Below are 27,912 nucleotides of genomic sequence, written 5' to 3'. Positions count from 1 at the left end.
GCCCTGGGTCACCGCCGCCGGCAAGAACTGGTTCCTCTCCGTCCATGCACCCACCCACACAACCTGGGCCCTCCCGGAGGTGCTGGGGGAGGCCCAGTATGAGTGCCTGGAAGTGACTGCGGGAAGGGAGTACAAGTGACCACGCCTTTTTCCGGGGTATAAAAGCGCAGGAGCAGGTTCTATTCTGGCAGTGTAGCTGCGAGAACCTTTGCACGCCCACGAACTACGGGGACGATTTCTGATTGATTTTGGCGCTTTCGACCCGAACTTCAGGGGGGCGAAGAGCCTCCACCCTCCTCCCTTCTCATGGGACTTTGGGGACAAAGCGTCCCGACCGCCTCGAGCGCTCGAGCAGAGCGCTGTCCAGGAGCCAGGACAGCGTCGGGAACCAGACCATGGCTCCTGGACCCCAAGACCCTTAAGTTCGTCGTCTTCATCGTCGCGGTTCTGCTACCGGTGAGTCTCCGCCGCGGTCCTTGGCTGGGGAAGAGCGCACCTGGCGCCGGGAGTGGGCAGGGAGAGAGGGGGACACGGTGGGGATGCTTGGCCCGGGTCGCCTGCGGCCGGGCATGTCTGAGCAGGACGAACCCGCCGTCGGAGTCAGGGGAAGAGTGGGGTGCCCGGGCTGGGCAGGAGCGACCGGGCCGCGAGGGAGCAGAGCGCGCGCTCGCTCCCCCTGGCTGTCCCGTGCGGCGAGGACCGCACTGAGCTGCCCCAGAGGAAGTTCCAGAATCAGCGGAGGGAGGGAGTCAAGATGGAAACCCCGGAGTGAACCTCAGGAAGCCACAGAGCGGTTGCCTCTTTCTTTCGTTCGTTCGTTCGTTCGTTCGCTCGTTAATATCGTTCGTTCGTTAATAAAGTTAACCCAGGCCGGTCGCGGTGGCTCACGCCTGTAATCCCAGCACGTTGGGAGGCCGAGGCGGGCGGATCACCTGAGGTCAGGAGTTGGAGACCAGCCTAGCCAACATGGTGAAACTCCGTCTCTACTAAAAATACAAAAATTAGCCGGACGTGATGGCGGGCGCCTGTAATCCGGCTACTCGGGAGGCTGAGGCAGAAGGAGAATCACTTGAACTCGGGAGGCGGAGGTTGCAGTGAGCCGAGATCGCGCCATCGCACTCCAGCCTGGTCAACAAGAGCAAGACTCCGTCTCAAAAAAAAAAAAAAAAAGTTAGCCAGGCGTGGCAGCCTGCGCCCGTAGTCCCAGCTACTCAGGAGGCTGAGGCAGGAGAACTGTTTGAACGCGGGAGGCAGAGGTTGCAGTGAGCCGAGATTGCACCACTGCACTCCAGCCTGGGCAACAGAGCGAGACTCTGCCTTAACAAAAACAGACAAACAAACAAAATTAACCCTATGTTTACACTGTTAAATGTGTTTCTTGGAGATCAGTTTAACAAACAGCCGGTGAAAAAGCTTTCCAACGCTGTTTTTTGTAGCTTTCATTTCCTATAGAACCCTGAAAGTGGCAGGAAGCGGTTAACCAAGGTGCTTGCAGTCAGTGTCTTCCACTGCCACCCGTGTGTCCCCTCTGTATCCCATAGGCAGGACCGCGGGATGGCCCCTTCCTTCGGCATAAAAGGTGTAAAGTTCTCGTTGTGAGTTGGCTTTGGAAACTGAGATTGGTAGTGGGGTGCACAAGAAGGACATAAAAATAAGATGTGCAGACTGCCAGGACTTTTTCAGAGTGACTGACGTTTCTGCCAACAGTGCTTTCTAAGGTTCCTTAAGTAATACCAAAAAACAAAACGGGGAGGATAAAACAAGATTACAGGAACCGTGAGAGTCTCCATGTTTTCTTTCAACGAAGTAATACTAAATTCAGAACAGCAGTGACATTTTCACCTCTCAAAAATTACACAACTGACTTCTACAATAGTTTATAGTGGGTGGACCTACCTGAGGCAGCTAGAAGAATGGCTGTGTCAGGACAGTGGCCCTGAAGAGAGAATGTGTGGATGACCTGTGTAGACAAGGCCAGCAACCTGAATTTCACAGTTTTGGGAATGTGAACTCTATGCGTCCCAAAGGAGGCTTTGATCCCTCCATCAGTCTTGCCTTATTAAATGCATTTCAATGCACAATTGCTTTTTAAAATTTTGGAGCTAACACAAATCACATTAGATGTTTTATGGCAGTGCATTCAGATTGATTTTCTTTTAAACAAGGGTATTGTATTTTACTACATGGGTAAGCCACAGGTTAATTCACTGTTGCCATCTAGAGGCAGCTGGTTATATCCCATCCCGATGAGATATAACCCAAAGTAAATTTGCCTTTGCTAATTCCAACAGCATTGTACTAAATACCCTTGTATGTATCGTGTGTCCACATGTCCATGCGCACCAGCTTATTGGGCAACTCCTTAGAAGTAGAATTTTACTTCTACTTCCGTGGGATAAATCATTTCAGAAGTTCTTTAGATGTTTACGAATTTTCTTCCAAAAGACCATTGAACTCAGCTTACACTCACACCTAGTCCACACATGTGCCTGTATCCCTACACCCTTGCTACACTTAGCTTTCATTCGTTGCTAGTCTAGGAAGTAAAACGTGATTCATCACATTGTTATGTACTTTCATTCCTTCATGGTATTAGGAATTTTCAAGGATACAGGAGTTTTGGTAGTGGGAGTAGATGACCGGGGGATCCAGATGAGACAGCAGGGGAGGGTGGCAGGGAAGACTGAATTCCCAGCTGTGAACTTGGAGAACCGTGGTCAGCTGGGGCCAGTCCCTGCCACCCGCCATGCCTGTAAATGGAGATAAGGTCTCCATCTTCAGGCTGTCAGGAGGACATCAGATGAGCCTGGAGCTGAGCTCAGTTCCTGACCCCAGGTCCTGGCTCTGTCAGCGTTGGACTGGTCCAATCTGTGTGACAGAGGCTTCCACCCCACCCCTCTCTTTATCAAAGTAGGAATCGAAAAGATCCAACGGCCCAGAATCTCGGACTCTGAGGCTCTCAAGGACTCCTGAGATTGGAGGCTGGGAACAGCTGGGCCCTGCTGTGCTTCCCCTCCAGCTCTGTGACACTGGTGTGGCCCCAGCTTCTGCCTGTAAAGTGAAGAGGAGATAAAAATCTTCAGCAGCCCTGTGTAAACCTCAGAGGGCTGTGTTAGCAGGTGTGGGAGGATGAACCACATCCTCAGGGCTGGTGTCAGTCACTCTGGACTGGATCCCTAGGGCACATGTCCTCCACCCAGCAGAGGCTGCACCTGTTCCTACTTGCACCTCCATACCGGGCTCCCTGGCCTTGGGGCAGAAGCTTCTGAAGACTGGGGTGGAGCACCATGTGGAGGGGCCATCGAGGAACAGAGGAGCCAGAGTTCAAGTGAGGACAACGATGGCACTGCAGGGCCACAGCCTGGTTTACCTGCCACACTTCCAGTTGTGCTTCTGGTGGGTGCCCGGCCCGGGTTGGAGTTTGAAGATGAGCAGGAAAGGTCTCCATCTAGGTGGCTGCAGATGGCTGCTCACCCAGCCCCTACTGAGAGGCCACGGTCCCAGTTCTGGTTCTCTGTCCTGTATCCAGGAGTGGCAGGGTAGCGAGGCTCTAGCTTCCAGGTTGGGGATGGAGACAGTGGGGACAGTGCCATGCCCCGAGCCTGTGCTGTTGGGCAGCTGGTATCTTGCTCCCAGCCAGAGAGTGTACATCTTCGTGTAGTGGATTTTCCTAACAACCAGGGGACAGACATGAGGGCAGGTTGTTTTCCCTGTTTTGCAAGTGGCAAAATGAGATTCAGGAGCAATGTCTCCAGCATTTTTGTCCTCACCTTCTGTATAATAGCAGCCATATTTGGGCCTCTGAAGGGCTAGAGTTCTCTGAGGAGCTGCTTCTCTGATCTCTGTCCTGCACTTGGCCTCTGGGAGCTCCTATGGGTCCTCAGCAGAGTCCACAGGGCTCTTCGGGGTCCCCTCCCTGTGCCACAGCCTGGAGCCTGTCTTTAGGTGGTAAGCTGAGGCCGCCACTGCGCTCACCTCATGGGCTTGGGGGGAAAGTGAGTCACCCAGGAAATAGACAATGAGCCCTTTGTTGTCTTTGGAGTCTGCTGGAGCCAGGGAGGACAGATGAACCCCATGTGAATCCTGCTTCCTGGAGCCCACAGTGTGGTGGGTGAGGTGACACCAGGAATCATATAACTAATAGGAGGTAGCATGAGGGAGGCCTGAGATCTCACCACCCTTGCCTCCCCCTCCTCCAGAGAGGCCGTGTTGGTGCAAGGCTATAGGATGTGGTATTGTTGGCCTGGAGGATGGTGTTTGGTTAGAGTCACCATTGAGAGTCATAGAGGGAAGCGAAGCTCCCCTTGAAGGGCTTTTTTTTTTTTTGGCTGGACCTGAGAATTAAATTGACATAAGACAGGTACACAGGAGAAAAGCACGTACGACTTCTTTTTTCTTGAGATGGAGTATTGTTCTGTCGCCCAGGCTGGAGTGCAGTGGTGCAATCTTGGCTCACTGCAACCTCCGCCTCCCAGATTCAAGCGATTCTCCTGCTTCAGCCTCCTGAGTACCTAGGATTACAGGTGCCTTGCGCCTGGCTAAGTTTTGTATTTTTAGTAGAGACGGGGTTTTGTCATGTTGTCCAGGCTGGTTTCAAAGTCGAGCTCAGGTGATCCGCCCATCTCGGCCTTCCAAAATGCTGGGATTACAGGTGTGTGCCACCATGCCCAGCCAACACACACATTTATTTAATGCAAGTTTTACCTGGCACAGAGAAGCAGTGAGAGTCAGTTACTTATATATTGAATTAGACCAAGTAACTTGTGAAGAAGCAAGTAAATATGTGGAGGCTAAAAAGATGAGTGGTTCTGTTCTAACAAGGTCTGCATAGTAATCTCTTGGCCTCGACTTCTCATCCTTAAAAATAAGGAGATTGTCCTATGTTTCCCTGGGGACTTTCATCTCCTGCTTTTAGGAAACACAAAAGCGGTCAAAGCATCTTCTTGCACCTGCTGTTTTTCAGCAGCCTTTAATTCATAATAGTCAATGGGCCAGGGTGGGTGGGCAGGTGCGATGGCTCACATGTATAGTCCTGCCCAGGTGGGTGCATCCTTAGAGCCCAGGAGTTCAAGACTGGCCTGGGAAACATAGCAAAATGCTGTCTCAAAACCAAAAACCAAAATAAAACCAAAATCACAGACACACACACACACACACACACACACAGAAAATCGTGTTGTGTGAAGGAATCCAAGCAGAATGCATACCATTTGATTCCTCATCTTATTAAAATACAACTAATCTATTGTGATAAAAAGCAGAAGAAGCATTGCTGGCGACATAGGAGCAAAGCAGAAGAGAGGATTACATTGAAAAATGAAGAAACACTGCAGGACGGTAGACATGTCATTATCTTATCGTGGCGATAGTTCCACAGTGTATACATACATCTCAACCTACCAAACTACATGCTTCAAAAATGTACACTTTGTTTCATATCCATTATACCACAATAAATCTATTTTAAAAAAACCTTCAATAGAATGTAAACACTTGAGTGTATACTGTATTCCCTATAGCACTTGCACATAGATCATGGAAATATGTATGCATAAAAAGTCAGTACCCAGTTAAAGTGGAATTCTAAAAGGTAATTAACATTAAAATATGCAGGGGAAAAAGGAGTAAAAAAATTAGACTAGACAATCATAGTTTAAATGGTAAACTTATAGGTCTATTTCGACTATCAATTATTGCACTAACAGTAAATCCACCGGGCACTACAGTTCAAAGATAAAAAGGGTTTGAAGGGCTGAAAAAACAAGACTCAGCTATATCTTGTCTATATGAGATGGGCCTTAAAAGGAAGACACAGATGCTGTCTGTGGAAAGCAAATAGATGGAAAAAGATACACCACGCAGAGTGTAAGGCCAAGAAAACTGCCATGGCTATCTCAGTATCACATGAAGTTGATTTTGTTAGCGGTGGACGAGATCCGAGTTACCCTACGTTGAAGGCGGCGAATCCGTATGGGTCCACAGCACCTTCAGCTGTTCGCCTCCTGAGAAGAAAGAACTGGTCTGAGGGGCATAAGGCAGAAGGAGAGACAGAGGCAAGTTTCAGAGCAGGAGTGAAAGTTTATTAAAAAGCTTTAGAACAGGAAGGAAAGGAAGGAACGGAAAGAAAAGGAGGAAAGTACAACTTGAAAGATGGCCGAGCAGGTGACTTGAGAAACAGTGCACAGCCAGACTGCCTGAGTTGGGGTTTTATAGGTTGGCATACTTCCAGGATCTTGCCTTACTTCTCCCCACTCCTGAAATCTTATTGGGAAGCTGCTGATCAGTTTCAGGTGTTTTCTGTGTATTAGGAGACTGCCTTTTTCTGGCATCGGCTGTAACCAGTTATTACTTTAGAGACACAGTTATCAACCACCTGATGGTCGCCCAACACTGCTGGTGTCAGAAGCGGGGAGCCCTCTCCTGCCCTGCTCATACCTGACTAGCTGCCTACTGTAAAAATTTTAGGACATAGAATATTATGGGAGCTCAAAAGGGACCCTTGTAGTTAAAAAGGTTAATTCTTCAAGGAATATAATAATAATCACAAATTGTATATGCCTAGTAATACAGCTTCAAAACACATGACGCAAAAATAGAATGAAAAGGAGATTAAATCGGCTGTTTCTCTGTAACTGACAGAACGGACAGATGAAAACCCCAGTAAAGTGGCAAGCGATCTGCACACTATCAACCACGTTGACTTAACTGACATTTAAAGAGCAGGAGTGGAACATCCGCTGAACACTCATTCCTTTCTATGCTCATGATACTTTCACCAAGATAGACTGGCTTCTGGGCTGTAAAACACACAATATGATCTCTAAACTTAATGAAACGAAACTGGAAGTCAATAACAGTATCCACAGAGAATTCTAAAATTTGGTTATTGAACAATACACTTCTGAAAAATCTGTGGTTCAGAGAAGAAATCAAAAGGGAAGGTAAAATGTTTCAAAATAAATAATAATAATATAACATCAAAACTGGTGGGAAATGGCTAACAGTGCTCGGGGTGAAATAATACAGCTTTCAATGTGTCTATTAAAAAAATTGGGGAGATGGGGAGTTACTCCTGAAGGGTATGCAGTTCCTTTCTGGAGTGATAAAAACATTCTAAGATTGATTATAGTGATGATTGCATAGCTATGAGTATATTAAAAAACTACTGAAATGTAGACTAAATGGGTGAATTATATGAATAATCATAATTACTAATTATGTGATTTGTGTCTCGTTAAAGCTGTCAAAAAAAGAAAAATATGTGAAATTTATGGCTTGAAGATCTACATTAATCAATCATAAAATATAAGCATAAATTTAAACCAAAGTAACAAGGAGGAACATAAATCAAGGAAATAGAATAGAAACCACAAAAAGAACTGACAAAACGGACTGTGTGTGGTGGCTTACGCCTGTAATCCTAGTACTTTGGGAGGCTCAGGCAGGCAGAACGCTTGAGCTCAGGAGTTAGACCAGCCTGGGCAACGTGATGAAACCCCAGCTGTACAAAATACAGAAATATTAGCTAGGCATTGGGGCACACTCCTGTCTGTGGTCCCGGCCACTTAGGGACTGAGGTTGGAGGACCACTTGAGCCCGGGAGGCAGAGGTTGTAGTGAGCAGAGATTACGCCACTGCACTCCAACCTGGATGACAGAGGGAGATCCCGTCTCCAAAAAAGAAAAAAAAAAAAAAGAGTTGAGAAAATGAATAGTTGCTCTTGAAAAGGAGTAAGGGTGTGAGAGCAGAGAAAGGTAACAGAGACATCGCCTGAACCTAGAGGGACCCCAGCTCTAGAAGGGAGGATTTGGGAAATGTGCATTAGCTTCACTGTCACCAACTACTAGGCAGGCTTTCATGTGAAAGAAAGCTACATTTTGTCTTGCTGAGAGCCAGGCAGTTGAACAGAGCCCAAGGTAAGTAGCTTTTATTGTAACCATTTTGTTTTTTCTCAGGAGCAAGATTATATTAAATTTAATTAAATGTAAATTTACAATTAAATTAATTTTGTACTTTTACACACTCCCAACTTAAAAGTTATAAAAACTTTGCAAAAAAATTTGAAAAATAGCTGTTGGCATGATGAAAGCTATTATTGAATTTTTCAGTGTGTACTTTCTACAAACAAGGAAATTAACATCAACACATTACCACTATCTAATACGCAGACTCTATTCCGATTCTCCAGTTGTCTTCTCGTCGTCATTTATAACACAGAGATCATGGCCATAATCCCTGAATTGCTGTTTTATCTTTTTCTGTCACTCTTTTGATATTTAGTGGGAACAGCTTGTCAAGGTCCTTTGTGAAGCAGAAATTACTTAATGTTTGATGCTATATCCTGACTTTCTTTAAGGTTATATTGTAACCCTCATTTGTAAAAATGTGTATTTTTATGTGTGTGTCTGTGTGTGTGCGAGAGAGAGAGAGAATATTCACCCACTGGTCAATTAAACACTTGGTCAAACTAAATACATTAGATGCTATTTCTGCTTGAAGGGCTCATATGTGTGTTTTTTTTGTTTGTTTGTTTTTTGTTTTTTTTTTTTGAGACAGAGTCTCGCTCTTTCGCCCAGGCTGGAGTGCAGTGCAAGCTCTGCCTCCTGGGTTCACGCCATTCTCCTGCCTCAGCCTCCCAAGTAGCTGGGGTTACAGGCGCCCGCCACCATGCCCAGCTAATTTTTTGTATTTTTAGTAGAGACGGGGTTTCACTGTGTTAACCAGGATGGTCTCAATCTCCTGACCTCATGATCCACCCACTTCAGCCTCCCAAAGTGCTGGGATTACAGGCGTGAGCCACCGCACCTGGCCTTTTGTGTTCTTATACAATCTTTTCTTGCCAACTACAGTGGTGTGTTCCTGTTACCCAACTTGCCTGGGAGACTGAGGCAGGAGGATCACTTGAGGCCAGAAGTTCCAGGCTGTAGTAGACTATGATCACACCTGTGAATAGACACTGCATTCTAGCCTGGGCAACATAGCAAGACTCTATCAAAAAAAAAAAAAAAACTCTTCTGCTCATATTTTCTGGGGTAAATATATTTTATGTTATAATATGAGAAAAGGATACGGAGGTGTTTTTCTTTATAGAAAATAGCTGCTTAACAGGCCAGGGGACAAACACGGATGCAAAAGAATGAAAGTTTGGAGTGGGAAAAAAGTCCAAGCTCTCATGGGTTTTGTCACTTGGGGTGAAGGGAATATGAGACGGAGCCTGGGAGAGGTAAGGTCTGGAAGCCACTCACGCCCATCTCTGCCTTGTCCCCACAGGTCCGGGTTGTCTCTGCCACCATCCCCCGGCAGGACGAAGTTCCCCAGCAGACAGTGGCCCCACAGCAACAGAGGCGCAGCCTCAAGGAGGAGGAGTGTCCAGCAGGTGCACTCTTATTTTTAAAAATCAGTTTATTTTTAGTTGACAGATAAACATTGTATATATTCATGGTGTACACCATGATGTTTGGAAATATGCACGCATTGTGAAATGGCTAAATCAAGCTAATTCACATACTTATCATGTATTTGTTGTAAGAACACTTAAAAGCCTACTCAGCAATTTTCAGCTGTATGGATACAGAGCCCTGGGATAAGCCCTCTTTGCCCTCCTCACCTGTGGGTTCTGTAGCCATCCTCATCTGTGGGTGTTGCATCCGTGGTTGCAACCAACACAGATCAAAAATATGTGGAAAAAATAATGAAAATGGTAACATGTCAATAAAAGTAGATAAAAAGCAACGCAGTAAAGCACTTATTTACATAGCATGTCTATTGCATCAGGTATTACAAGTAACCTCGAAATGATTTAAAGCATATGTACCTGGGGTGTATGCAATACTATCCCAATTTGTATCAGGGACTTGCGTAAGTGCAGAGTTTGTTCCATGGAATATATTCCCTGTGAATAGAAGGCAGGACTGTACAACACATTGTTTTAATAACTGTAGTCACCATGTCACACAATACATCTCTTGAATTTATTTCCCCCTGTCTAACTGAAATTTTGTATCCTTTGACCAGCATCTCTCCAACCCACCGTGCAAATGCAGCACTGGTAATCACCATTCTACTCTCTACCTCTATGAGATCAACTTTTAAGATTCCACATATGTGAGATCATGAGGTGTTTGTCTCTCTGTGCCTGGCTTATTTCGCTTAGCATAATATCTCCAGGTTCATCTATGCTGTCACAAATGACAGAATTTCCCTCTTTGTTGAGGCTGAATAGTATTCCATTGGTCTATGTACTACATTTTCTTTACCTTTTCATCATCGATGGACACTTAGGTTGATTAATGTCTTGACCATTGTAAATAATGCTCCAATGCACATGGGAGGGAAGATACCTCTTTAACATACTGACGTCATTTCCTTTGGATGTATACACAATACTGGGATTGCTGGATCATATAGTTATTCTATGTTTTGTTTTTTGAGGAACCTCCATACTGTTTTCCATAATGGATGTACTAATTTCCATTCCCACCAACAGTGTACCAGCATTCCTCTTTCTCCTCCTCATCATCAACACTTGTTATCTTTTGTCTTTTTGGTAATAGCCATTTTTACAGGTGTGAAGTGATATTTCATTGTGGTTTTGATTTGCATTTCCCTGATTAGTGATGTTGAGCATTTTTTTCATATACCTGTCGGCCACTTCTATGTCTCCTTTTTAGAAGTGTCTCTTCAGGTGCCTTGCCCATGCGTCCGTTTTAAGTGGATTATTTGATTGCATACTATTGAGATGTTTGAGTTCCTGTGTATTTTGGATGTTAACCAAAATCTTGGATCTTTTGGATATGGATCTCTCATCCCGTATGTTGTCTCGTCACTCTGTTCATTGTTTCCTTTGTTGTGCAAAACCTTTCTAGTCTGATATAATCTCATCTGTCTATTTTTGCTTTTGTTGCCTGTGCTTTTGGGGTCATAGCCAAGAAATCATTGCCCACACCAACGTCATCAAGATTTTCCCCCCATGTTTTCTTGTAGTAGTTTTACAATTTCAGGGCTTATGTTTAATCTTTAGTCCATGTTGAGTTGATTTTTACATATGATGTGAGATAAGGGTCTTATTTCATTCTTCTGCAGGTCAATATCTACTTTCCTCTACACCATTTATTGAAGAGGCTGTCCTTTCCCCATTTTGTGTTCTTGGTATCTGTCACAATCAGTCGACTGTAAATGCATTGATTTATATCTGGGTTCACTATTTCATTCCATCAGTTTATCTTCGTTTATGCCATTACTATTCAGTTTTGATTACTATACCTTTGTAATATATTTAAGAATCAGGTAGTATGATGCCTCCATCATTGTTCTTTTTGTTTGTTTTGCTTAAGATCACTTTGGCTATTTGAGGTCTTTTGTGGTTCCATACACATTTTAGATTTATTTTCTCTATTTTGGTAAAAAATGTCATTGGAATTTTAATAGGCATTGCATTGAATCTGTAGATCACTTTGGGTCATATGGACAATTAAGCAATATTGAGTTTTCTAATCCATGAACATGTACTGTCTTTCCATTTATTTTTGTTACTTTCCGTTTCTTTCATCAATATTTTACAGTTTTCACATCTTTCACGTCTGTCACAAATTTATTTAAAAGAGTTGCTGCCTTGACATCCATTTTTAGGCCCAATGTAAGTTGTTTAAAACCCAATCATACCACAGCATCTTTTGCCCAATTAATAATTCCTTTCCCTGTTCAATTGTTTTTGATCTAGCACATTTGTTCATCATCTCCCTGACCCCAAACCCAACACATCCCACAGGAGCTGACTACAATGAAACCTAATGGTTCACACCAGAGCAGTGCGAACCTTCTTTGCAGGTGTTGTCTTCCACAATCCCTGTGGGAAAGCCTAGGGTATAATGCCCATGGATCTTTATAAAGGTGTAGTCCCACGTGTCCTCTCTCTCTGTCTCTTGCTCCCCACACACCGGTTAGTGTCCTCGGACTGGATAGCTCCCCACTTCCCGTAAGTGCTGCAAAGTGTGCTATCCTCTTCTCTCTGGAGTCTGTAAGTAATACACCACTTCTGTGTTTCCTGTGTTTTGTTGTGTTGCTTTCTCTGTGTTTTCCCTAATTGACACATCTGAACCTAACATCTTTCTCCATCTTGGCTCTCTTAACGAGTGGCTGTCTCCTAAAGAGTAGAGATAACTTAAAACGGGACATAGGTCAGACAAGAGCCACCAGGTCTACTGCTAGTAAAAGTAATTGTCTTGTGGAAGGGACAAGTACAAGATGAACACCTAATTAGGCATTAGACAGTCCACCGGGACAAATAAGTTTCCTGTGAACATCCATGATGAAATCTCCTGGATCCCCCCCAGGGCAAGGCTAGAATTTATAGCCACTCTACAGAGAGAAACCTCAAGACCAAATTAGAAAAAAATACAGCTACCACCTTGGTTGAATTTATTCCTAAGCATTTTTTTTGTAGCTATTATAAATGGGATTTTTCAGATAGTTTCTTGTCAGTGTACAAAAACACTACTGAATTTGTAAGTTAGGTTCATGTCTAACTTAATTTTACACTGATAACAATTTATCTTTGATCTCATAAAAAACTTGACACCGTTTCTTCTCCTGCCTTATTTTATGTTTTGTCATTGTTTACATCTTTTTATGTTGTGTATTCCTTAACAAATCGTATTAAGTATCATTTAAAAAAATACGTTGGGCTTTTAACTTTTATAGTAATGATGTAAGTAATTTGTACACTATTATGATTGTATTAGAATATTCTGGACTTGACCATGTATTTAACCACCTAGTTTTATATTTTCACATGGTTTTGTGTATCTAGTTAGTGTTCTGTTCTTTCAGAAGGATAACTCTCTTTAGCATTTCTTGTAAGGCAATACATGCTAAAGGTGAACTCCCCCCGTTTTTTTTTTTTCTTTGTCTGATAAAGTCTTTACTGCTCTGCATTTCTAAAGGACAGGCTTGCCAGATATAGTATTCTTGGTTGGCAAGGAATTTTTCCTTTCTGTACTTTGTATGATTCCACTCTCTCCTGGCCTGTAGGTTTTCTGCTGAGAAGCCTTTGGTAGTTTTATAGGGGTTCCTTTGTACATTGCTTGTCTCTTGCTGGTTTCAAAATTCTCTTTGCCTTTGATGTTTGGGAATTTGTTTAAGATGTGTCTTGGTGAAGATCTCTTCATATTTATCTGTTAGGGGTTTTTTGGGCTTCAGGAATGTGGATGTCCATTCCCATCCTGTTTTGGGACATTTTCTTTAATTATTTCTTTAATTACACTTTCTGTTCCTTTCACTTTCTCTGATGCTCCTTGGACCACCATAATGCATATATTGTTTTGCTTCACGGTAACCATTGGTACTGTTGGCTTTCTTCCCTCTTTTTCATTCTTTATGTTTTTTTTCTTCCTGTGACTTGGTAATTTCAAATGATCTGTTTTCAAGCTCACTGATTTTTTCTTCCGATTAATCAACTCTGCTGTTGACATTCTCTGTGGAATTTTCTTAGTTCAGATATTGTGTTGTTGTTAATTTTAGAATTTCTGCTTTGTTCTTTATTATGTTGTCTGTGTATATTAAACTATTCATTTTGTTCATGTATTGTTTTCCTGACATGACTTAGTTGTCTATCCATATTCTCTAGTAGCTGACTGAGCTTCTGTAAGATTACTGTTTTCAAGTCTTTGTCAGGCTGTTGTAAATGTGTGTTCCTTTCGGGTTGGTTACTTGTGCTTCATTTTGTTTCTTTGGTGCCGTCACGGTTCCCTGATTGCTCAGGAGCCTGTGGTAATATGTTGGAATGTGCACTTTGAAGAAGCAGGGACTTATTCCAGTATTTACACACTGGCTTTGTCAGGGAACGCCCTTCACCAGTCAGCCTGTTCACAGATTCTGGGCAGGCCATGTGGTGTGGTTCAAGGGTGGTCAGAGCCAGTATCCAGAGAGGTGACCTGAGGCCTGGCTCCATGGGGGCTGAACTGGCACTGGAGTAGGCCTTGTACTTGGGTCTGCAGATGTCAGCCAGGTGCTGTGATGGGTCTCATCGTTGGGTCCACAGGGAAGGGCCTGGAGCCTGAGTTCATGGGGACTGACCTGGCACTAGGACAGATCTGGAAGCTGAATCTATGGAGGTGGGTCAGGATCCTGGGTCTGTAGTGCTAGCCCGAAGGCACAAGCTAAGACTGATATCTTAGCTTATCATGCCTTTATCATGCCCTTATCTCTATGTGCTTCCAGACTTCTGTTTCCTGCACTTTCTGGTTCTTTATTCCATAGGGATGTGTTGGATGATTTCTGTCAGTCAGGCACCGTGCTAATGGGATAATTATAAGAGGCCCTGCCCTCATGGAACCTTTTCTCTGGGATAGTATTAAGACACACAGATCAAAATAACAGTCAGAAATTCCTGATAGGAACCATGAAGAAATTAAGTGATGAGTGAGACAGAGACGAGGTTGGTGGGGCCTCTCGGGGATGGTGATTTTGGCCAAAGTTGGACAGGGATAGTTGTGCAGAGAGCCAGAAATGGTGCTCCTGAGCAGCCTCCCTAGGAATGACAGTCCCATGGTGCAGGCGCTGGGGGATACCGAGCAGAGACGGGGCCACCATAGTGAGTGGACAGCAAACAGGTCAGGTGGACCAGCATGGGCAGATCACATGTAGATGAGGTTGGATTTTATTTTGTTATTTTATTTTATTGTTAAAAAAAAAAAAAGTAGACTGGGCATGGCATGGTGGCTCACGCCTGTAATCCCAGCACTTTGGGAAGCCGAGGAGGGTGGATCACCTGAGGTCAGGAGTTGGAGACCAGCCTGGCAAATATGATGATACACCGTGTCAACTAAGAATACAAAAAATTAGCTGGGCGTCGTGGTGGGTGCCTGTAATCCCAGCTACTCAGGAGGCTGAGGCAGGAGAATTGCTTGAACCTGGGAGGTGGAGGTTGCAGTGAGCCAAGGTCGTGCCATTGCCCTCCAGCCTGGGTGACAAGAGTGAAACTCTGTCTCCAAAAAAAATTTTTAAAAAGATAAAATATTTCTTTTCTTTTCTTTTCTTTTTTTTTTTGAGACAGAGTCTTGCTCTGTCGCCCAGGCTGGAGTTCAGTGGCACAGTCTCAGCTCACTGCAAGCTCTGCCTCCCGGGTTCACGCCATTCTCCTGCCTCACCCTCCTGAGTAGCTGGGATTACAGGTGCCTGCCACCACGCCCGGCTAATTTTTTGTATTTTTAGTAGAGATGGGGTTTCACTGTGTTAGCCAGGATGTTCTCGATCTCCTGACCTCGTGATTCGTCCGCCTTGGCCTCCCTAAGTACTGGGATTACAGGCGTGAGCCACCGTGCCCGGCCAAAAAAAGATAAAATATTTCAAATATTTATATTGATTACATATTGAAATGTAGTGTTTTGGATATTTTTAGGCTAAAAAATAGATAGTTAAAATTAATTTGACCTCATTCTTTGTACTATTTTAATGTGGCTTTCATAGAATTTGAATTTTGCATGTGATTTGTATTATATTTCTGTCAGCAGTGCCAGTCAAAGGTATGTAATAGTGTAATAGATGCAGAATTGATGACAAGACCAAGCTAAGAAGAGTAGATTTCTCTGTCTGGATTCCACTGAGGGCCAAAAGAGAAATTTGCCAGCCATTGTCAGCCTCTGGGAATTCTGTGGTGACTCATTCATTAACTTTTCTCTCCCTTCCCAGGATCTCATAGATCAGAATATACTGGAGCCTGTAACCCGTGCACAGAGGGTGTGGATTACACCATTGCTTCCAACAATTTGCCTTCTTGCCTGCCATGTACAGTTTGTAAATCAGGTACAGAATGTGTGGACCCCTTGCCCAGAGGTGGAGTGCATAGTGATGAGGTGGGAGCTGTAGCCGATGTGAGTCGGGGAACCAAGTTCTAGCCCAACTTGGTAGTCTTCATCATGCCCTGTTCCATGATTATGACTGGTTGATTAAAAAAAAAAATAGAAATCTTTTTTTTCTTTTCTTTTCTTTTTTTTTTTTTGAAGACAGTTTTACTCTTGTTGCTGAGGCTTGAGGGCAATGGCGTGATCTTGGCTCACTGCAACCTCTGCCTCCCAGGTTTAGTGATTCTTCTACCTCAGCTTCCTAAGTAGCTGGGATCACAGGCATGCACCACCACACCCACTAATTTTTTTTTTTTTTTTTTTTTTTGTGAGATGGAGTCTCGTTCTGTTGTCCAGGCTGGAGTGGAGTCCAGGCTGGCGCGATCTCGGCTCACTGCAAGCTCCGCCTCTTGAGTTCACGCCATTCTCCTGCCTCAGCCTCCTGAGTAGCTATGACTACAGGCGCCCGCCACCACGCCCGGCTAATTTTTTTTTGTATTTTTAGTAGAGACGGGGTTTCACCGTGTTAGCCAGGATGGTCTCGATCCCCTGACCTCGTGATCCACCCACCTCGGCCTCCCAAAGTACTGGGCTTACAGGCATGAGCCACCGTGCCCAGCCAGTTTTTTGTGTTTTTAGTAGAGACAGGGTTTCTCCATGTTGGCCAGGCTGGTCTCGAACTCCCGACCTCAGGTGATCCGCTTGCCTCAGCCTCCCAGAGTGCTGTGATTACAGGTGTGAGCCACTGCGCCTGGCCAAAATCTTTTCTGTAATGCATGCCACCAGGCTGGGAAATCTTCTAAACTATTGCCTGCAGGGGTTGGGGGCATCATTACAGCATAGAGGAGGCCTGGCCCAGTGGACAGGGCTGGGTTCCAGCAGTGGCACAGGTCTGCTCCGTGGCCAGGCTCTCTCCTCCCGGGCTCTGTGCTCCTGAAAGGTGCTTGGCCTCACTTAGCCTTCAGGTTCTCAGGCCCCTTCCTCTTCCCCAGCAAGGCCGGGGCTTTTGGGAAGTCCCCCAAGGGCCCCTCTCCTTGCAGAGTCTCTCAGGTGATGCCCTTGCGCCTCCCTTGCTACTGACCATGCCATCTAAACAATGCTTTTCCCCTAACCTGATATAATAAATAATGAATCACGGTCCTTTTGTATTGGTCCTTACATACAGGGTGGGTGTCCTGTATGAGTCCCGAGTGTGCTGGTGCAGAAACCAGCCCTCAGAACTCTTGGTGAACTGAGTTGAGCTGAGTGGGAGGGGATGGGGTGGTGAGGAAGGGTGGACAGACATGTCAGGGAAACACATTCTCAAAACCTTATGCTCTGTTGTCAGGTCAAACAAATAAAAGTTCCTGCACCACGACCAGAGACACCGTGTGTGAGTGTGAAAAAGGAAGATTCCAGGATAAAAACTCCCCTGAGATGTGCCGGAAGTGTAGAACAGGGTGAGACAGCAGCCAGGGGCTCCCAACAGCTTTCAGGAACCTGAAAAGACCTGATTCACCTGGTACCTCTATCTCTCTGCTGACCCCATGGATCCTCCAGGCCCATGAGGCCTCCCTGAGCCTGTGGGGTTTCCGGAGCTTGCGTTGGCCCCTCCTGGTCCATCTGCCTGTCCCCACCCCTACCCCCTGCAGCAGCCGCTTCCCATACCCTCCCCAGCAGGAGTCCCTTTGTCCAGGCTGAATTGTTCACTGGGCACAGAAGGTGACTTTCTAGGTCCCTTGAACCTTTTCAGGAGACCTAGGAAATGTGATTTCCGTTTGAAATCAGAAGAAAACACTTGAATCCAGCCTGGCTTGTATTTGTCCTTACTCTAAGTTGGTTTAAAAAATGTAATTTTCAATATTTTTTATGTGGGCAGGGACCCATAAAGACAAAAGTGTCCGTAGCCCACAAAAGTCATAATAAGGCCATAGGTGGAGCTCCCTTAAGTTCCCATGAGGACCTGAGCCCACCCAACCGGCCTCACCCCTGGCCCCCAATTTGTCACTAAGTCCTTCTTTTTCCTATTTGGGTTTTAGGGGCAAAGAGTAACGTGCTCTTCTCTGGCCCTCCAGTGTTTGCTGTGATTGGGAGGAACCAACGGCAGACAGGGTGGGGCGAGGGCTCACTTGTACTGTGTGTTAACTGGAGGAAGGGGCTCAGCTTGTGGCCACAGGGGCTTGTGATCTTCCCCTGGAGTGTGGCTCCTCCTAACGCAGGCCTCCCCTGCAGCCCAGGGAAGCTCAGTGTGTGCCCAGCACAGAAGGCTCCTGGAACTGCAGCTCTGACCCCAGAGCAGGGAGGCCGAGGGGCTGAAGTGTGCATGCTCAGACCCTTCCCCAGCCTCAAGAAGGGAGCACAGGGGGACCTCCTGCTGACACGAGGAGCCTGTCCTTCTCCTGACGCCTTCTCAGGGACTTTGGGCAGGGAGGGTGGCTCCTCTTTCATCCCACCTGGCCAGCTTTCCATCAAGAGTCCCTGTCTCCCTCTCTGTGTGTACCCAGGTGTCCCAGAGGGATGGTCAAGGTCAGTAATTGTACGTCCCAGAGTGACATCAAGTGCAAAAATGAATCAGCTGCCAGTTCCACTGGGAAAACCCCAGCAGCGGAGGAGACAGTGACCACCATCCTGGGGATGCTTGCCTCTACCTATCACTACCTTATCATCATAGTGGTTTTAGTCATCATTTTCGCTGTGGTTGTGGTTGGCTTTTCATGTCGGAAGACATTCATTTCTTACCTCAAAGGCATCTGCTCAGGTAGGTGCTGGCTGAGGGTGGGAGCACTGGGCACTTTCTGCCCTGCCCCCTCCCACTCTGTTCCCACAGACAGTAATCCCCATCTCTGCCCCTGGTCCAAGCGTCTCCAGCCTGGCTCGATCTTCCTTCTTGTGATCGCCCCATCCCCATGTCCCGTGTATCCCCCAGGACCCTGGTCTCATCAGTCCCTGTCTCAGGGCTGGGGGACCCCTCATCTCCCAGCCAACTCCAGGAGGGCAGGGCCAGTTCCTCCCATCTTCAGGCCCAGCCAGGCAGGGGGCAGTCGGCTCCTCAACTGGGTGACAAGGGTCAGGATGAGAAGTGGTCGTGGGATTTATTCAGCCTTGGTCAGAGCAGAACACAGAGATTTTCCACGTGTTGGTTTTTACTCTAGTTCCCCTTCTCATCCCCCTTCCTCAGGGTGTCCCCAAATTGCAAGGCCCCATTCCTGTCCCCAGCCCCAGGGCTCCTTGTCCAGTGTCCCAGCCCCTAGCCAGCCCTGCGCCCCACTGTCCTCTGGGAGGGAGGTGCTGCATGGGCCCCTCCCCGCCTGCTCAGGAGACTCCTTCTTTTCCAGGTGGTGGAGGAGGTCCCGAACGTGTGCACAGAGTGAGTTGGTTTCTCCAGAAACTGGGGGCTTCGTGGGTGCAGGAACTGCTTCCCATCCACTGCTGAGCCTGGGTGGGCACAATCCCTTGTCCTCATGGCTGCCCTGACTCTCTGACATGGCCTGGGGGATCTGGGCTGACTGTGGGGACACATGGCCATTTTGAGTAGCACACAGACTGTCGGGGCGTGCTGCAGCCCTGTCTTTCCTGCAGCCTGGGTGACACCATCACTCCACAGCTGGCCCCGTGGGGTTGCGGTGACCACCTGACCCACCTCAGCAGTGGGTCCTGGATGTGCTGAGCCTCAGCTGCCTGGGGTGACCTCATTGGAAGGGGTTGGGGATGGCAGGTCCAGCTGTGTACTGAGGACCCTGAAGCTGAGCCCGGGGTGTGGACTTGAGTGGGCTCTTTGTCTTCCCAAGGTCCTTTTCCGGCGGCGTTCATGTCCTTCACGAGTTCCTGGGGCGGAGGACAATGCCCGCAATGAGACCCTGAGTAACAGACACTTGCAGCCCACCCAGGTCTCTGAGCAGGAAATCCAAGGTCAGGAGCTGGCAGAGCCAACAGGTGTGACTGTAGAGTCGCCAGAGGAGCCACAGCGTCTGCTGGTGAGTTGAGGAGGGACTGTGCCGTGCCTGGCCTGCGGCCTGCACAGGACTTTGTAGACAGAGATGGCAGTACCTCCTCTTTCCTGGCCCAAGGGGACATGGAGCCTTTGGGAGACAGGGGACTGCAGGGGACGGAGCAGCTTCACTGAGGTGGTGACTCTGCCAGTCTGCAGGACATCTGCTTCTTACTCCCTGTCCTGTCCTTGCTGTGTCCCCAGAGCCTGGAGCTCCACAGGCATAGAGTGGGTGTCACAGGGTTCATTGAGGACGGAATAAGGCTGCACAGTCTCCATCGTGTGCTCCTAACAGAAGTCAGGGAGCCCTTGCTTGAAACAGCAGAAGTTTTAAATGTACTTCAAAATTCTTACTACATTGAACATATTTCACAGTAAATCTTTGTCCAGATTTCTGATCAAGTATGTAAGGAGGCTTTTGGGAAGAAGTAGGATTTCTGAGTCAGTGTGTAGAAGTGCTTTTGTATTACAGAAACACACACATCCAGTTATTCACATCGATTCACCAGTTTTGATAGGACATTCAGTAGGTGTGAAATCTGGACACACACTTGTCTTTTTTTTAAGCTTCGAAAGTTCTTTCCTTCAAGATAAGATAAGATGATCCTATCTAATTTCTTATGGACTTTTAAAGAACGATTTGGTTTGTAGCATACACCAGTGGAACGTAGGTGCCGTTTCTTTTGTGATGCTGTGTGAAGTGAGGAACTCCCTGAATTGTTGTGAGTCACTGTCTCCTTCCTCCACGCCTGTTTAGGAACTGATTCTCCTATTTTTCTCCGCTTTTGGCTCCTCTTTGATCACTCGTCAAATACTTATGTAGACAAGGATCACTTTCCACCTGTTTTCTTCCTTTCCTATAACTATATCCCATGTTTTCTTTTTTTAATGAAGAGAAGTATAAAAAGAGATGAAAACAAACAAAAAATATCAACAATTACTCCACGCTGCTGAATCGCATTGCACCTTTGTTTTAATTTGTAGAGATCTGATCTTGCTATGTTGCCCAGGCTGGTCTCAAAACTCCTGGCCTCAAGTCATCCTCTCACCTTGGCCTCCCAAAGTGGTGGGATTACAGGCAAAAGCCACTGCACCTGGCGTGCTGCACATTTTTTGAAAGTGGTAAATGCAGAGCCACACATCTGCCACGCTATAGAAAGGTGCTCAGTCATAGTGGTAGTCCCCTAACACTTCTTCCAGCCCACAGCCCTTCTTCATTCAGGTGAATACAACAGATAATTTCTTGTGATTCTTTGTAGAAATCTTTATGCATATGCCATGTATATTCATACAAGCATATGTACATTTTGTTTACATTACAGGGATTATGTTATATATAATACACTGCCAAAGGAAACTTTTTTTCATTTTTTTTTCCTTTTTCAAATTTATTTTGATTCAGGGGATACATATGCAAGGTTGTTTGATGCTGAAATTTGAGGTATGAATGATTTTATCCAGGTTGCGGGCACAGTATCCAACAGTTAGTTTTTCACCCCTTCCTCCTCTCGCTCCCTCCCCGCCCTGGTAGTCCCCAGTGTCTATCGTTGCCATCTTTATGGTCGTAAGTACCTGATGTTTAGCTTCTACTTATAAATGAGAACACGCAGTATTTGGTTCTGCGTTCCTACATTAATTCACTTAGGGTGATGGCCTCCAGCTTCATCCATGTGGCTGCAAACAATATGATTTCATTCTTTTTTATGGCTGTGTAGTATCCCATGGTGTATATATGCCACATTGTCTTCATCCAATCCACTGTTGATGGGAACCTAGGTTGATTCCATGTCACTGCTATTATGGATAGTGGTGTCTTTTGGTAGAATGATTTGTTTTCCCTTTTTTTTTTTGAGAGGGAGTCTCGCTCTGTCACCCAGGCTGGAGTGCAGTGGCACAATCTCGGCTCACTGCAACCTCCGCCCCTCCAGGTTTAAGCAATTCTGTGCCTCAGCCTCTGGAGTAGCTGGGATTACAGACGTGTGCCACCATACCCGGCTAATTTTTTGTATTTTCAGTAGAGACGGGGTTTCACCATCTTGGGCAGGCTGGTCTTGAATTCCTGACCTTGTGATCCACCCGCCTCGGCCTCCCAAAGTGCTGGGATTACAGGCGTGAGCCACTGCACCCGGCAGATTTGTTTTCTTTTCTATATATACCCAGTGGTGGGTTTGCTGTGTTAAATAGGAGTTGTTTTAAAATTCTTTGAGAAATCTCCAAACTCCCTTTCATAGTGGCTGAATTTATATTCCCACCAAAAGTATATAAATGACCTTTTTCTTCATAGTCTCGCCAGCATTTACTGTTAGTGGCTTTTTAATAATCGCCATTCTGACTGTATGAGATGGTATCTCACTGTAGTTTTGATTTGCATTTCTCTGATGATTCATGATGATGAGCATTTTTTCATGTTTGTTGGCCACTTGTGTGTCTTCTTTTGAGACATGCCTGTTTATGTCTTTTGCCCGTTTTTAATGGGGTTGCTTTCTGTGTTTTCATTTAAGTTGCATATAGCTCCTGAATATTAGACCTTTGTCAGATGCATAATTTGCAAATATTTTCTCCCATTCTGTAGGTTGTCTGTTTACTCTGTTGATACTTTCTTTCTTTTCTTTTCTTTTCTTTTTTTTTTTTTTTTTTGAGATAGACTCTCACTCTGTCACCTAGGCTGGAGTTCAGTGGCATGATCTCGGCTCACTGCAACCTCCGCCTCCCGGGTTCAAGTGATTCTCCTGCCTCAGCCCCCCTAATAGCTGGGATTGCAGGCACGTGCCACCATGCCCAGCTAATTTTTGTATTTTTAGTAGAGATGGGGTTTTATCTTGTTGGTCAGGCTGGTCTCGAGCTCCTAACCTCAGGTGATCTGCCTACTTCATCCTCTCAAAGTGCTGGGATTACAGGCATGAGCCCCCGCACCCAGCCTGTTGAGAGTTTCTTCTGCTGTGCAGAAGGTCTTTAGTTCAATTAGATGCTACTTGACAATTTTTGTTTTTATTGCATTGCTTTTGAGGACTTAATCATAAATTCTTTGCCCTGGCTGATGTCCAGAAGGGTGTTTTCTAGGTTTTCTTCTAGGATTCTTATAGTTCATGGTCTTACCTTTAAACTTTTAATCCACCTTGAGTTAGTTTGTGTATATGGTCAAAAGTAGGAGTCTACTTTTCATTCTTCTGCATGTGGCTAGCCAAATATCCAAAGCATCTGCTGTTGAATGGGGAGTTGTATTATTCCATTTTCATATTGCTGTGAAGAAATACTTGAGACTGGGTAATTTATAAAGAAAAGGAGGTTTAATGGACTCACCAGTTCCACATGGCTGGGGAGGCCGCACAATCATGGCCTAAGGTGAAAGATGAGCAAAGGCACATCTTACATGGCGACAGGCAAGAGAGCGTGTGCAGGGGACTGCTCTTTATAAAACCATCAGCTCTTGTGAGCCTTATTCACTAGCACAAGAACAGAACTGGAAAAACTAGTCCACGTGATTCAGTTACTTCCAATAATTTTTTCCAGTTTTGTGGAAAATGACATTGGTAGTTTGATAGGAATAGTATTAAATCTGTAGATTGATTTCGGCAGTATGCCCATTTTAGCCATATTAATTCTTCCAATCCATGAGCATGGAATGTTTTTCCATTTGTTCATGTTGTCTATGATTTCTTTTAGCAGTGTTTTGTAATTCTCCTAGAGATCTTTCACATCTTTGGGTAGAGGTATTTCTAGGTATTGTGTGTGTGTGTGTGTGTCTGTTGTAAATGGGACTGTGTTCTTGATTTGGTCCTCAGCCTGAACATTACTGGTATATAGATATGCTACTGATTTTTTTTTTCTTTTTAAGACAGTCTCACTCTGTCACCCAGGCTGGAGTGCAGTGGTGCGATCTTGGCTCACTGCAACCTCTGCCTCCCAGGTTCAAGTGATTCTCCTGCCTTAGCCTCCTGAGAGGCTGGGATTACAGGCGGGTGCCACTATGCCTGGCTAATTTTTTTTTTTTTTTTTTGAGATGGAGTCTTGCTCTGTCGCCCAGGCTGGAGTGCAGTGGCGCGATCTCAGCTCACTGCAAGCTCTGCCTCACAGGTTCACGCCATTCTCCTGCCTCAGCCTCCCGAGCAGCTGGGACTACAGGCACACGCTGCCACGTCCCGCTAATTTTTTGTATTTTTAGTAGAGACAGGGTTTCACTGTGTTACCCAGGATGGTCTCGATCTCCTGACCTTGTGATCCGCCCCTCTCGGCCTCCCAAAGTGCTGAGATTACAGATGTGAGCCACCGCGCCCGGCTACGCCAGGCTAATTTTTGTATTCTTTAGTAGAGATGGGATTTCACCATGTTGGTCATGCTGCTCTTGAACTCCTGACATTGTGATCCGCCCGCCTCGGCCTCCCAAAGTGTTGGGATTACAGGTGTGAGCCACCACACCTGGCCTGTATCTGCTATGTTTTTAACATTCCTCCAGACATACATTTCTATTTCAATATTGTAGTTTCATTCCTAGGGATTTTAAATGACATTGAAAATAATGATTATTGTGTCCGCCCTCTTCCAAGAGTCTTGCCTCATTTTAATTTTCCATCTTGTTGCCTAAGCTAGACCTTTCAGAAGAATATTCAGCTGTGCTTAGGGAAGGCAGGTGTTTGGGTGCTGATTTGAATTCTGGGGAAGACCTCCAAAGTGTCACCCTTAGCAATGGCATTCACTTTTGGTTTCATATAGAAATTCTCATCATGAAGAATGCAGCTTACTATTCTAAAAGGTTTTGAAAAAAATCAGAATTGGTGTTTAATTTTACCAAATGTCTTTCTGGCCTCCATATAGACTGATGTTTTATTTAACTACACTATTAATATGGTATAATATTAATGATCAAAGATCATTTACAGTCTTGGGATAAATCATTTTGTTCGGTTTTCCTGGGTGCTCTCATATATAGTCTTCTTCCGAGACTTTGCTGGTAAGAATTCTGTAAGGAAGTGATCATTTCCTTTGAGGGTGGGTGGGAGTTGATGAGATGGGGCAGAAGGGGACTTTCTGGGGTGTGGCAGTGTTCTATGTCTTGATCAGGGGATAATTACACAGGCATATACAGTGGTCAAAGTTGGGCAGAGCACTTTCAAAGTGACACTGCATGTCACTTATGTCTCAGTGAGCCACCAGCACACAGAGCCCAAGAGCTATGGAGGACCAGAGGTTTGTCTCCATCTCCATGGAGACCCGAGAGGGGAAGCGCTGCAGGTCTCTTGCTGGCTGGTGGTCGGGGTCAGTACTGGACTGCAGGACTCCTGACTCTGACCAGAGTATTCCCCACTGTGTGTTACAGGAACAGGCAGAAGCTGAAGGGTGTCAGAGGAGGAGGCTGCTGGTTCCAGTGAATGACACTGACCCCACTGAGAGTAAGTGTTTTGTGCCTTGAGATGCAGCAGGAGGGCAGGGAATAGGGACAATGTCCTAACTGCTGTCCCTATAGCTGAGAGGACTCTTCTGGAGCATTCACTGCTGGAAGCAGGGGGTCCTATGTCGATCCTGTGCTGATTGTCCTTCGAGTATCAAGACCCTAAATCTCTTCTCTCTTCTCAGTCAGCACCTTGCTGGATGCCTCGGCAACACTGGAAGAAGGACATGCAAAGGAAACAATTCAGGACCAACTGGTGGGCTCCGAAAAGCTCTTTTATGAAGAAGATGAGGCAGGCTTTGCTGCATCCTGCCTGTGAAAGAATCTCTTCAGGAAACCAGAGCTTGCCTCGTTTACCTTTTTTCCTACAAAGGGAAGCAGCCTGGAAGAAATAGTCCAGTACTTGACCCATGCCCCAACAAACTCTACTATCCAATATGGGGCAGCTTACCAAAGGTTCTAGAACTTTGTCAAAGCACTTGGAGTAATTTTTATGAAATACTGCGTGTGATAAGCAAACGGGAGAAATTTATTTTAGATTCTTGGCGGCATAGTTATACGATTGTGTATTAAGGGTAGTTTTAGGCCACATGCGGTGGATCATGCCTATAATCCCAGCACTTTGGGAGGCTGAGGCAGGTGGATCGCTTGAGCTCAGGAGTTCAAGACCAGCCTGGTCAACACAGTGAAACTCCATCTCAATTTAAAAAGAAAAAAAGTGGTTTCAGGATGTCGTTCTTTTCAGTTCTTCATCATGAGACAAGTCTTTTTTTCTTTTTCTTATATTGCAAGCTCCATCTCTACTGGTGTGTGCATTTAATGACATCTGACTACAGATGCCGCACAGCCACAATGCTTTGCCTTATAGTTTTTTAACTTTAGAACGGGATTATCTGGTTATTACCTGTATTTTCAGTTTTGGATATTTTTGACTTAATGATGAGATTAGCAAGACACAGCCCTATGGGAAGTCATGAGCATATGGACTTATGAGGGTTCGACTTAAAGTTTTGAGCTTTACGATAGGATTATTGGGGCTTACCCCCACCTTAATTAGAGAAACATTTATATTGCTTACTACTATATGCTGTACATCTTTCTATTTTCCAACTTTTGTATAATGATGTAAACATGGAAAAACTTTAGGAAATGTATTTACTAGGCTGTTTACATGGGTTGCCTGGATTCAAATCAGCAGTCAAAAATGACTAGAAATATAACTAGTGATGGAGGGAGAAATCCTCCCTCTGTGGGAGTCACTGACTGTGTTCCAGTTCTCCCTCCTGCGCCCTGAGACTGCACCAGGGTGTGATGGCTGGTAACTTCTGAAGGGCCAGTCTGTCTTACTTGATAATTTTAGAGTTACATAGCCGTGTTTATTTATAAATAAATATTTATTTATATTTATTTATAAGTAGATGTTTACATATGCCCAGGATTTTGAAGAACATGGTATCTTTGGGAAGCCATGTGTCTGGTTTGTCGTGCTGGGACAGTCATGGGACTGCATCTTCCTACTTGTCCACAGCAGATGAGGACAGTGAGAATTAAGTTAGATCTGAGACTGAGAAGAGCTTCTCTTTCAAACGCCGTTACAGTTGAACGTTAGTGAATCTTGGGCCTCCTTTGGGCTCAGGGCAGAGCGAGTGTTTATCTGCCCCAGCATCTGCCATGGCATCAAGAGGGAAGAGTGGACGGTGCTTGGGAATGGTGTGAAATGGTTGCTGACTCAGGCATGGTTGCTGACACCTGTCGCTTCTGGTGGTCTGTGACCCTGAGTCTCTGGGATGCCTTGTAGGGCAGAGATTCCCGAGCTGCGTTTTAGGGTACAGATTCCCTATTTGAGGAGCTTGGCCCCTCTGTAAGCATCTGACTCATCTCAGAAATACCAATTTTTAAACACTGTGACAACGGGACCTAAAATGGCTGACACATTTGTCCTTGTGTCACATTCCGTTATTTTATTTAAAAACCTCAGTAATCATTTTAGCCTCTTTCCAGCAAACTCTTCTCCACAGTAGTCCAGTCGTGGTAGGATAAATTACAGATGTAGTCATTCTAGGGGTTTCAGTCTTTTCCATCTCAAGGCATTGTGTGTTTTGTTCCGGGACTGGTTTGGCTGGGACAAAGTTAGAATTGCCCGAAGATCACACATTCAGAGTGTTGTGTCTGTGTAGTTTTAGGAGGGGATGGCCTTTCCGGTCTTCACACTTCCATCCTCTCGCACTTCCATCTGGTGTCCCACACCTTGTCCCCTGCACTTCTGGAAGACACAGGGTGCTGCTGCCTCCTGGTCTTTGCCTTTGCTGGGCCTTCTGTGCAGGACACTCAGCCTCAAAGCTCAGAGGGAGCCAGTCTGGTCCCAGCTCCCTTGTCCCTTCCTTAGAGGCCTTCCTTGAAGATCCATCTGGACTGCCAGCCTTATCAGTGTTTAAGCTTATTCCTTTAAAGTAAGCTTCCTGAGAATGTGAAATTATTGGGATTTTTTGGCGTTGGATGATTTGTTTAGGTTTTGCTTTATACCCAGGCCACATAGTACATAACACCTGGTTATATATGAAATGCTGATATGTTTATGACCGAAATAAATGTGAACCCTCATAAAGAGGTGTGGTGTTCGTTTATTTCCCTGCCCCCCTCCTCCTGTGACACAGCTCTGAGTGACAGGAGGCCAGGTCTTCGTTCCTGCTGGGACTCCTTACTTGTCCCTTCTCTGCCTT

The 27,912-nt window shown here is 45.6% G+C and overlaps 1 protein-coding gene across 1 annotated transcript; it reads left to right on the top strand.

Moving 5' to 3' along the window:
- Nucleotides 1–7: 7 nt before the first annotated feature.
- Nucleotides 8–27,797, top strand: TNFRSF10D (TNF receptor superfamily member 10d). The gene is made up of 9 exons (XM_055348932.2): nt 8–456; nt 9,271–9,376; nt 15,688–15,801; nt 17,167–17,278; nt 18,323–18,576; nt 19,154–19,185; nt 19,607–19,792; nt 25,121–25,193; nt 25,378–27,797. Exons 1-9 carry the CDS (start codon nt 307–309, stop codon nt 25,509–25,511), a joined length of 1,161 nt encoding a protein of 386 aa, XP_055204907.2. The 5' UTR covers nt 8–306; the 3' UTR covers nt 25,512–27,797.
- The last annotated feature ends 115 nt before the right edge of the window (nt 27,798–27,912 follow it).

Source organism: Gorilla gorilla, chromosome 7 (genome assembly GCF_029281585.2).
Source record: "Gorilla gorilla gorilla isolate KB3781 chromosome 7, NHGRI_mGorGor1-v2.1_pri, whole genome shotgun sequence".
Classification (NCBI taxonomy): Eukaryota; Metazoa; Chordata; class Mammalia; order Primates; family Hominidae; genus Gorilla; species Gorilla gorilla.
The sequence above is the reverse complement of the archived record's forward strand: the minus strand, read 5'-3'. Positions and strand labels throughout refer to the sequence as shown.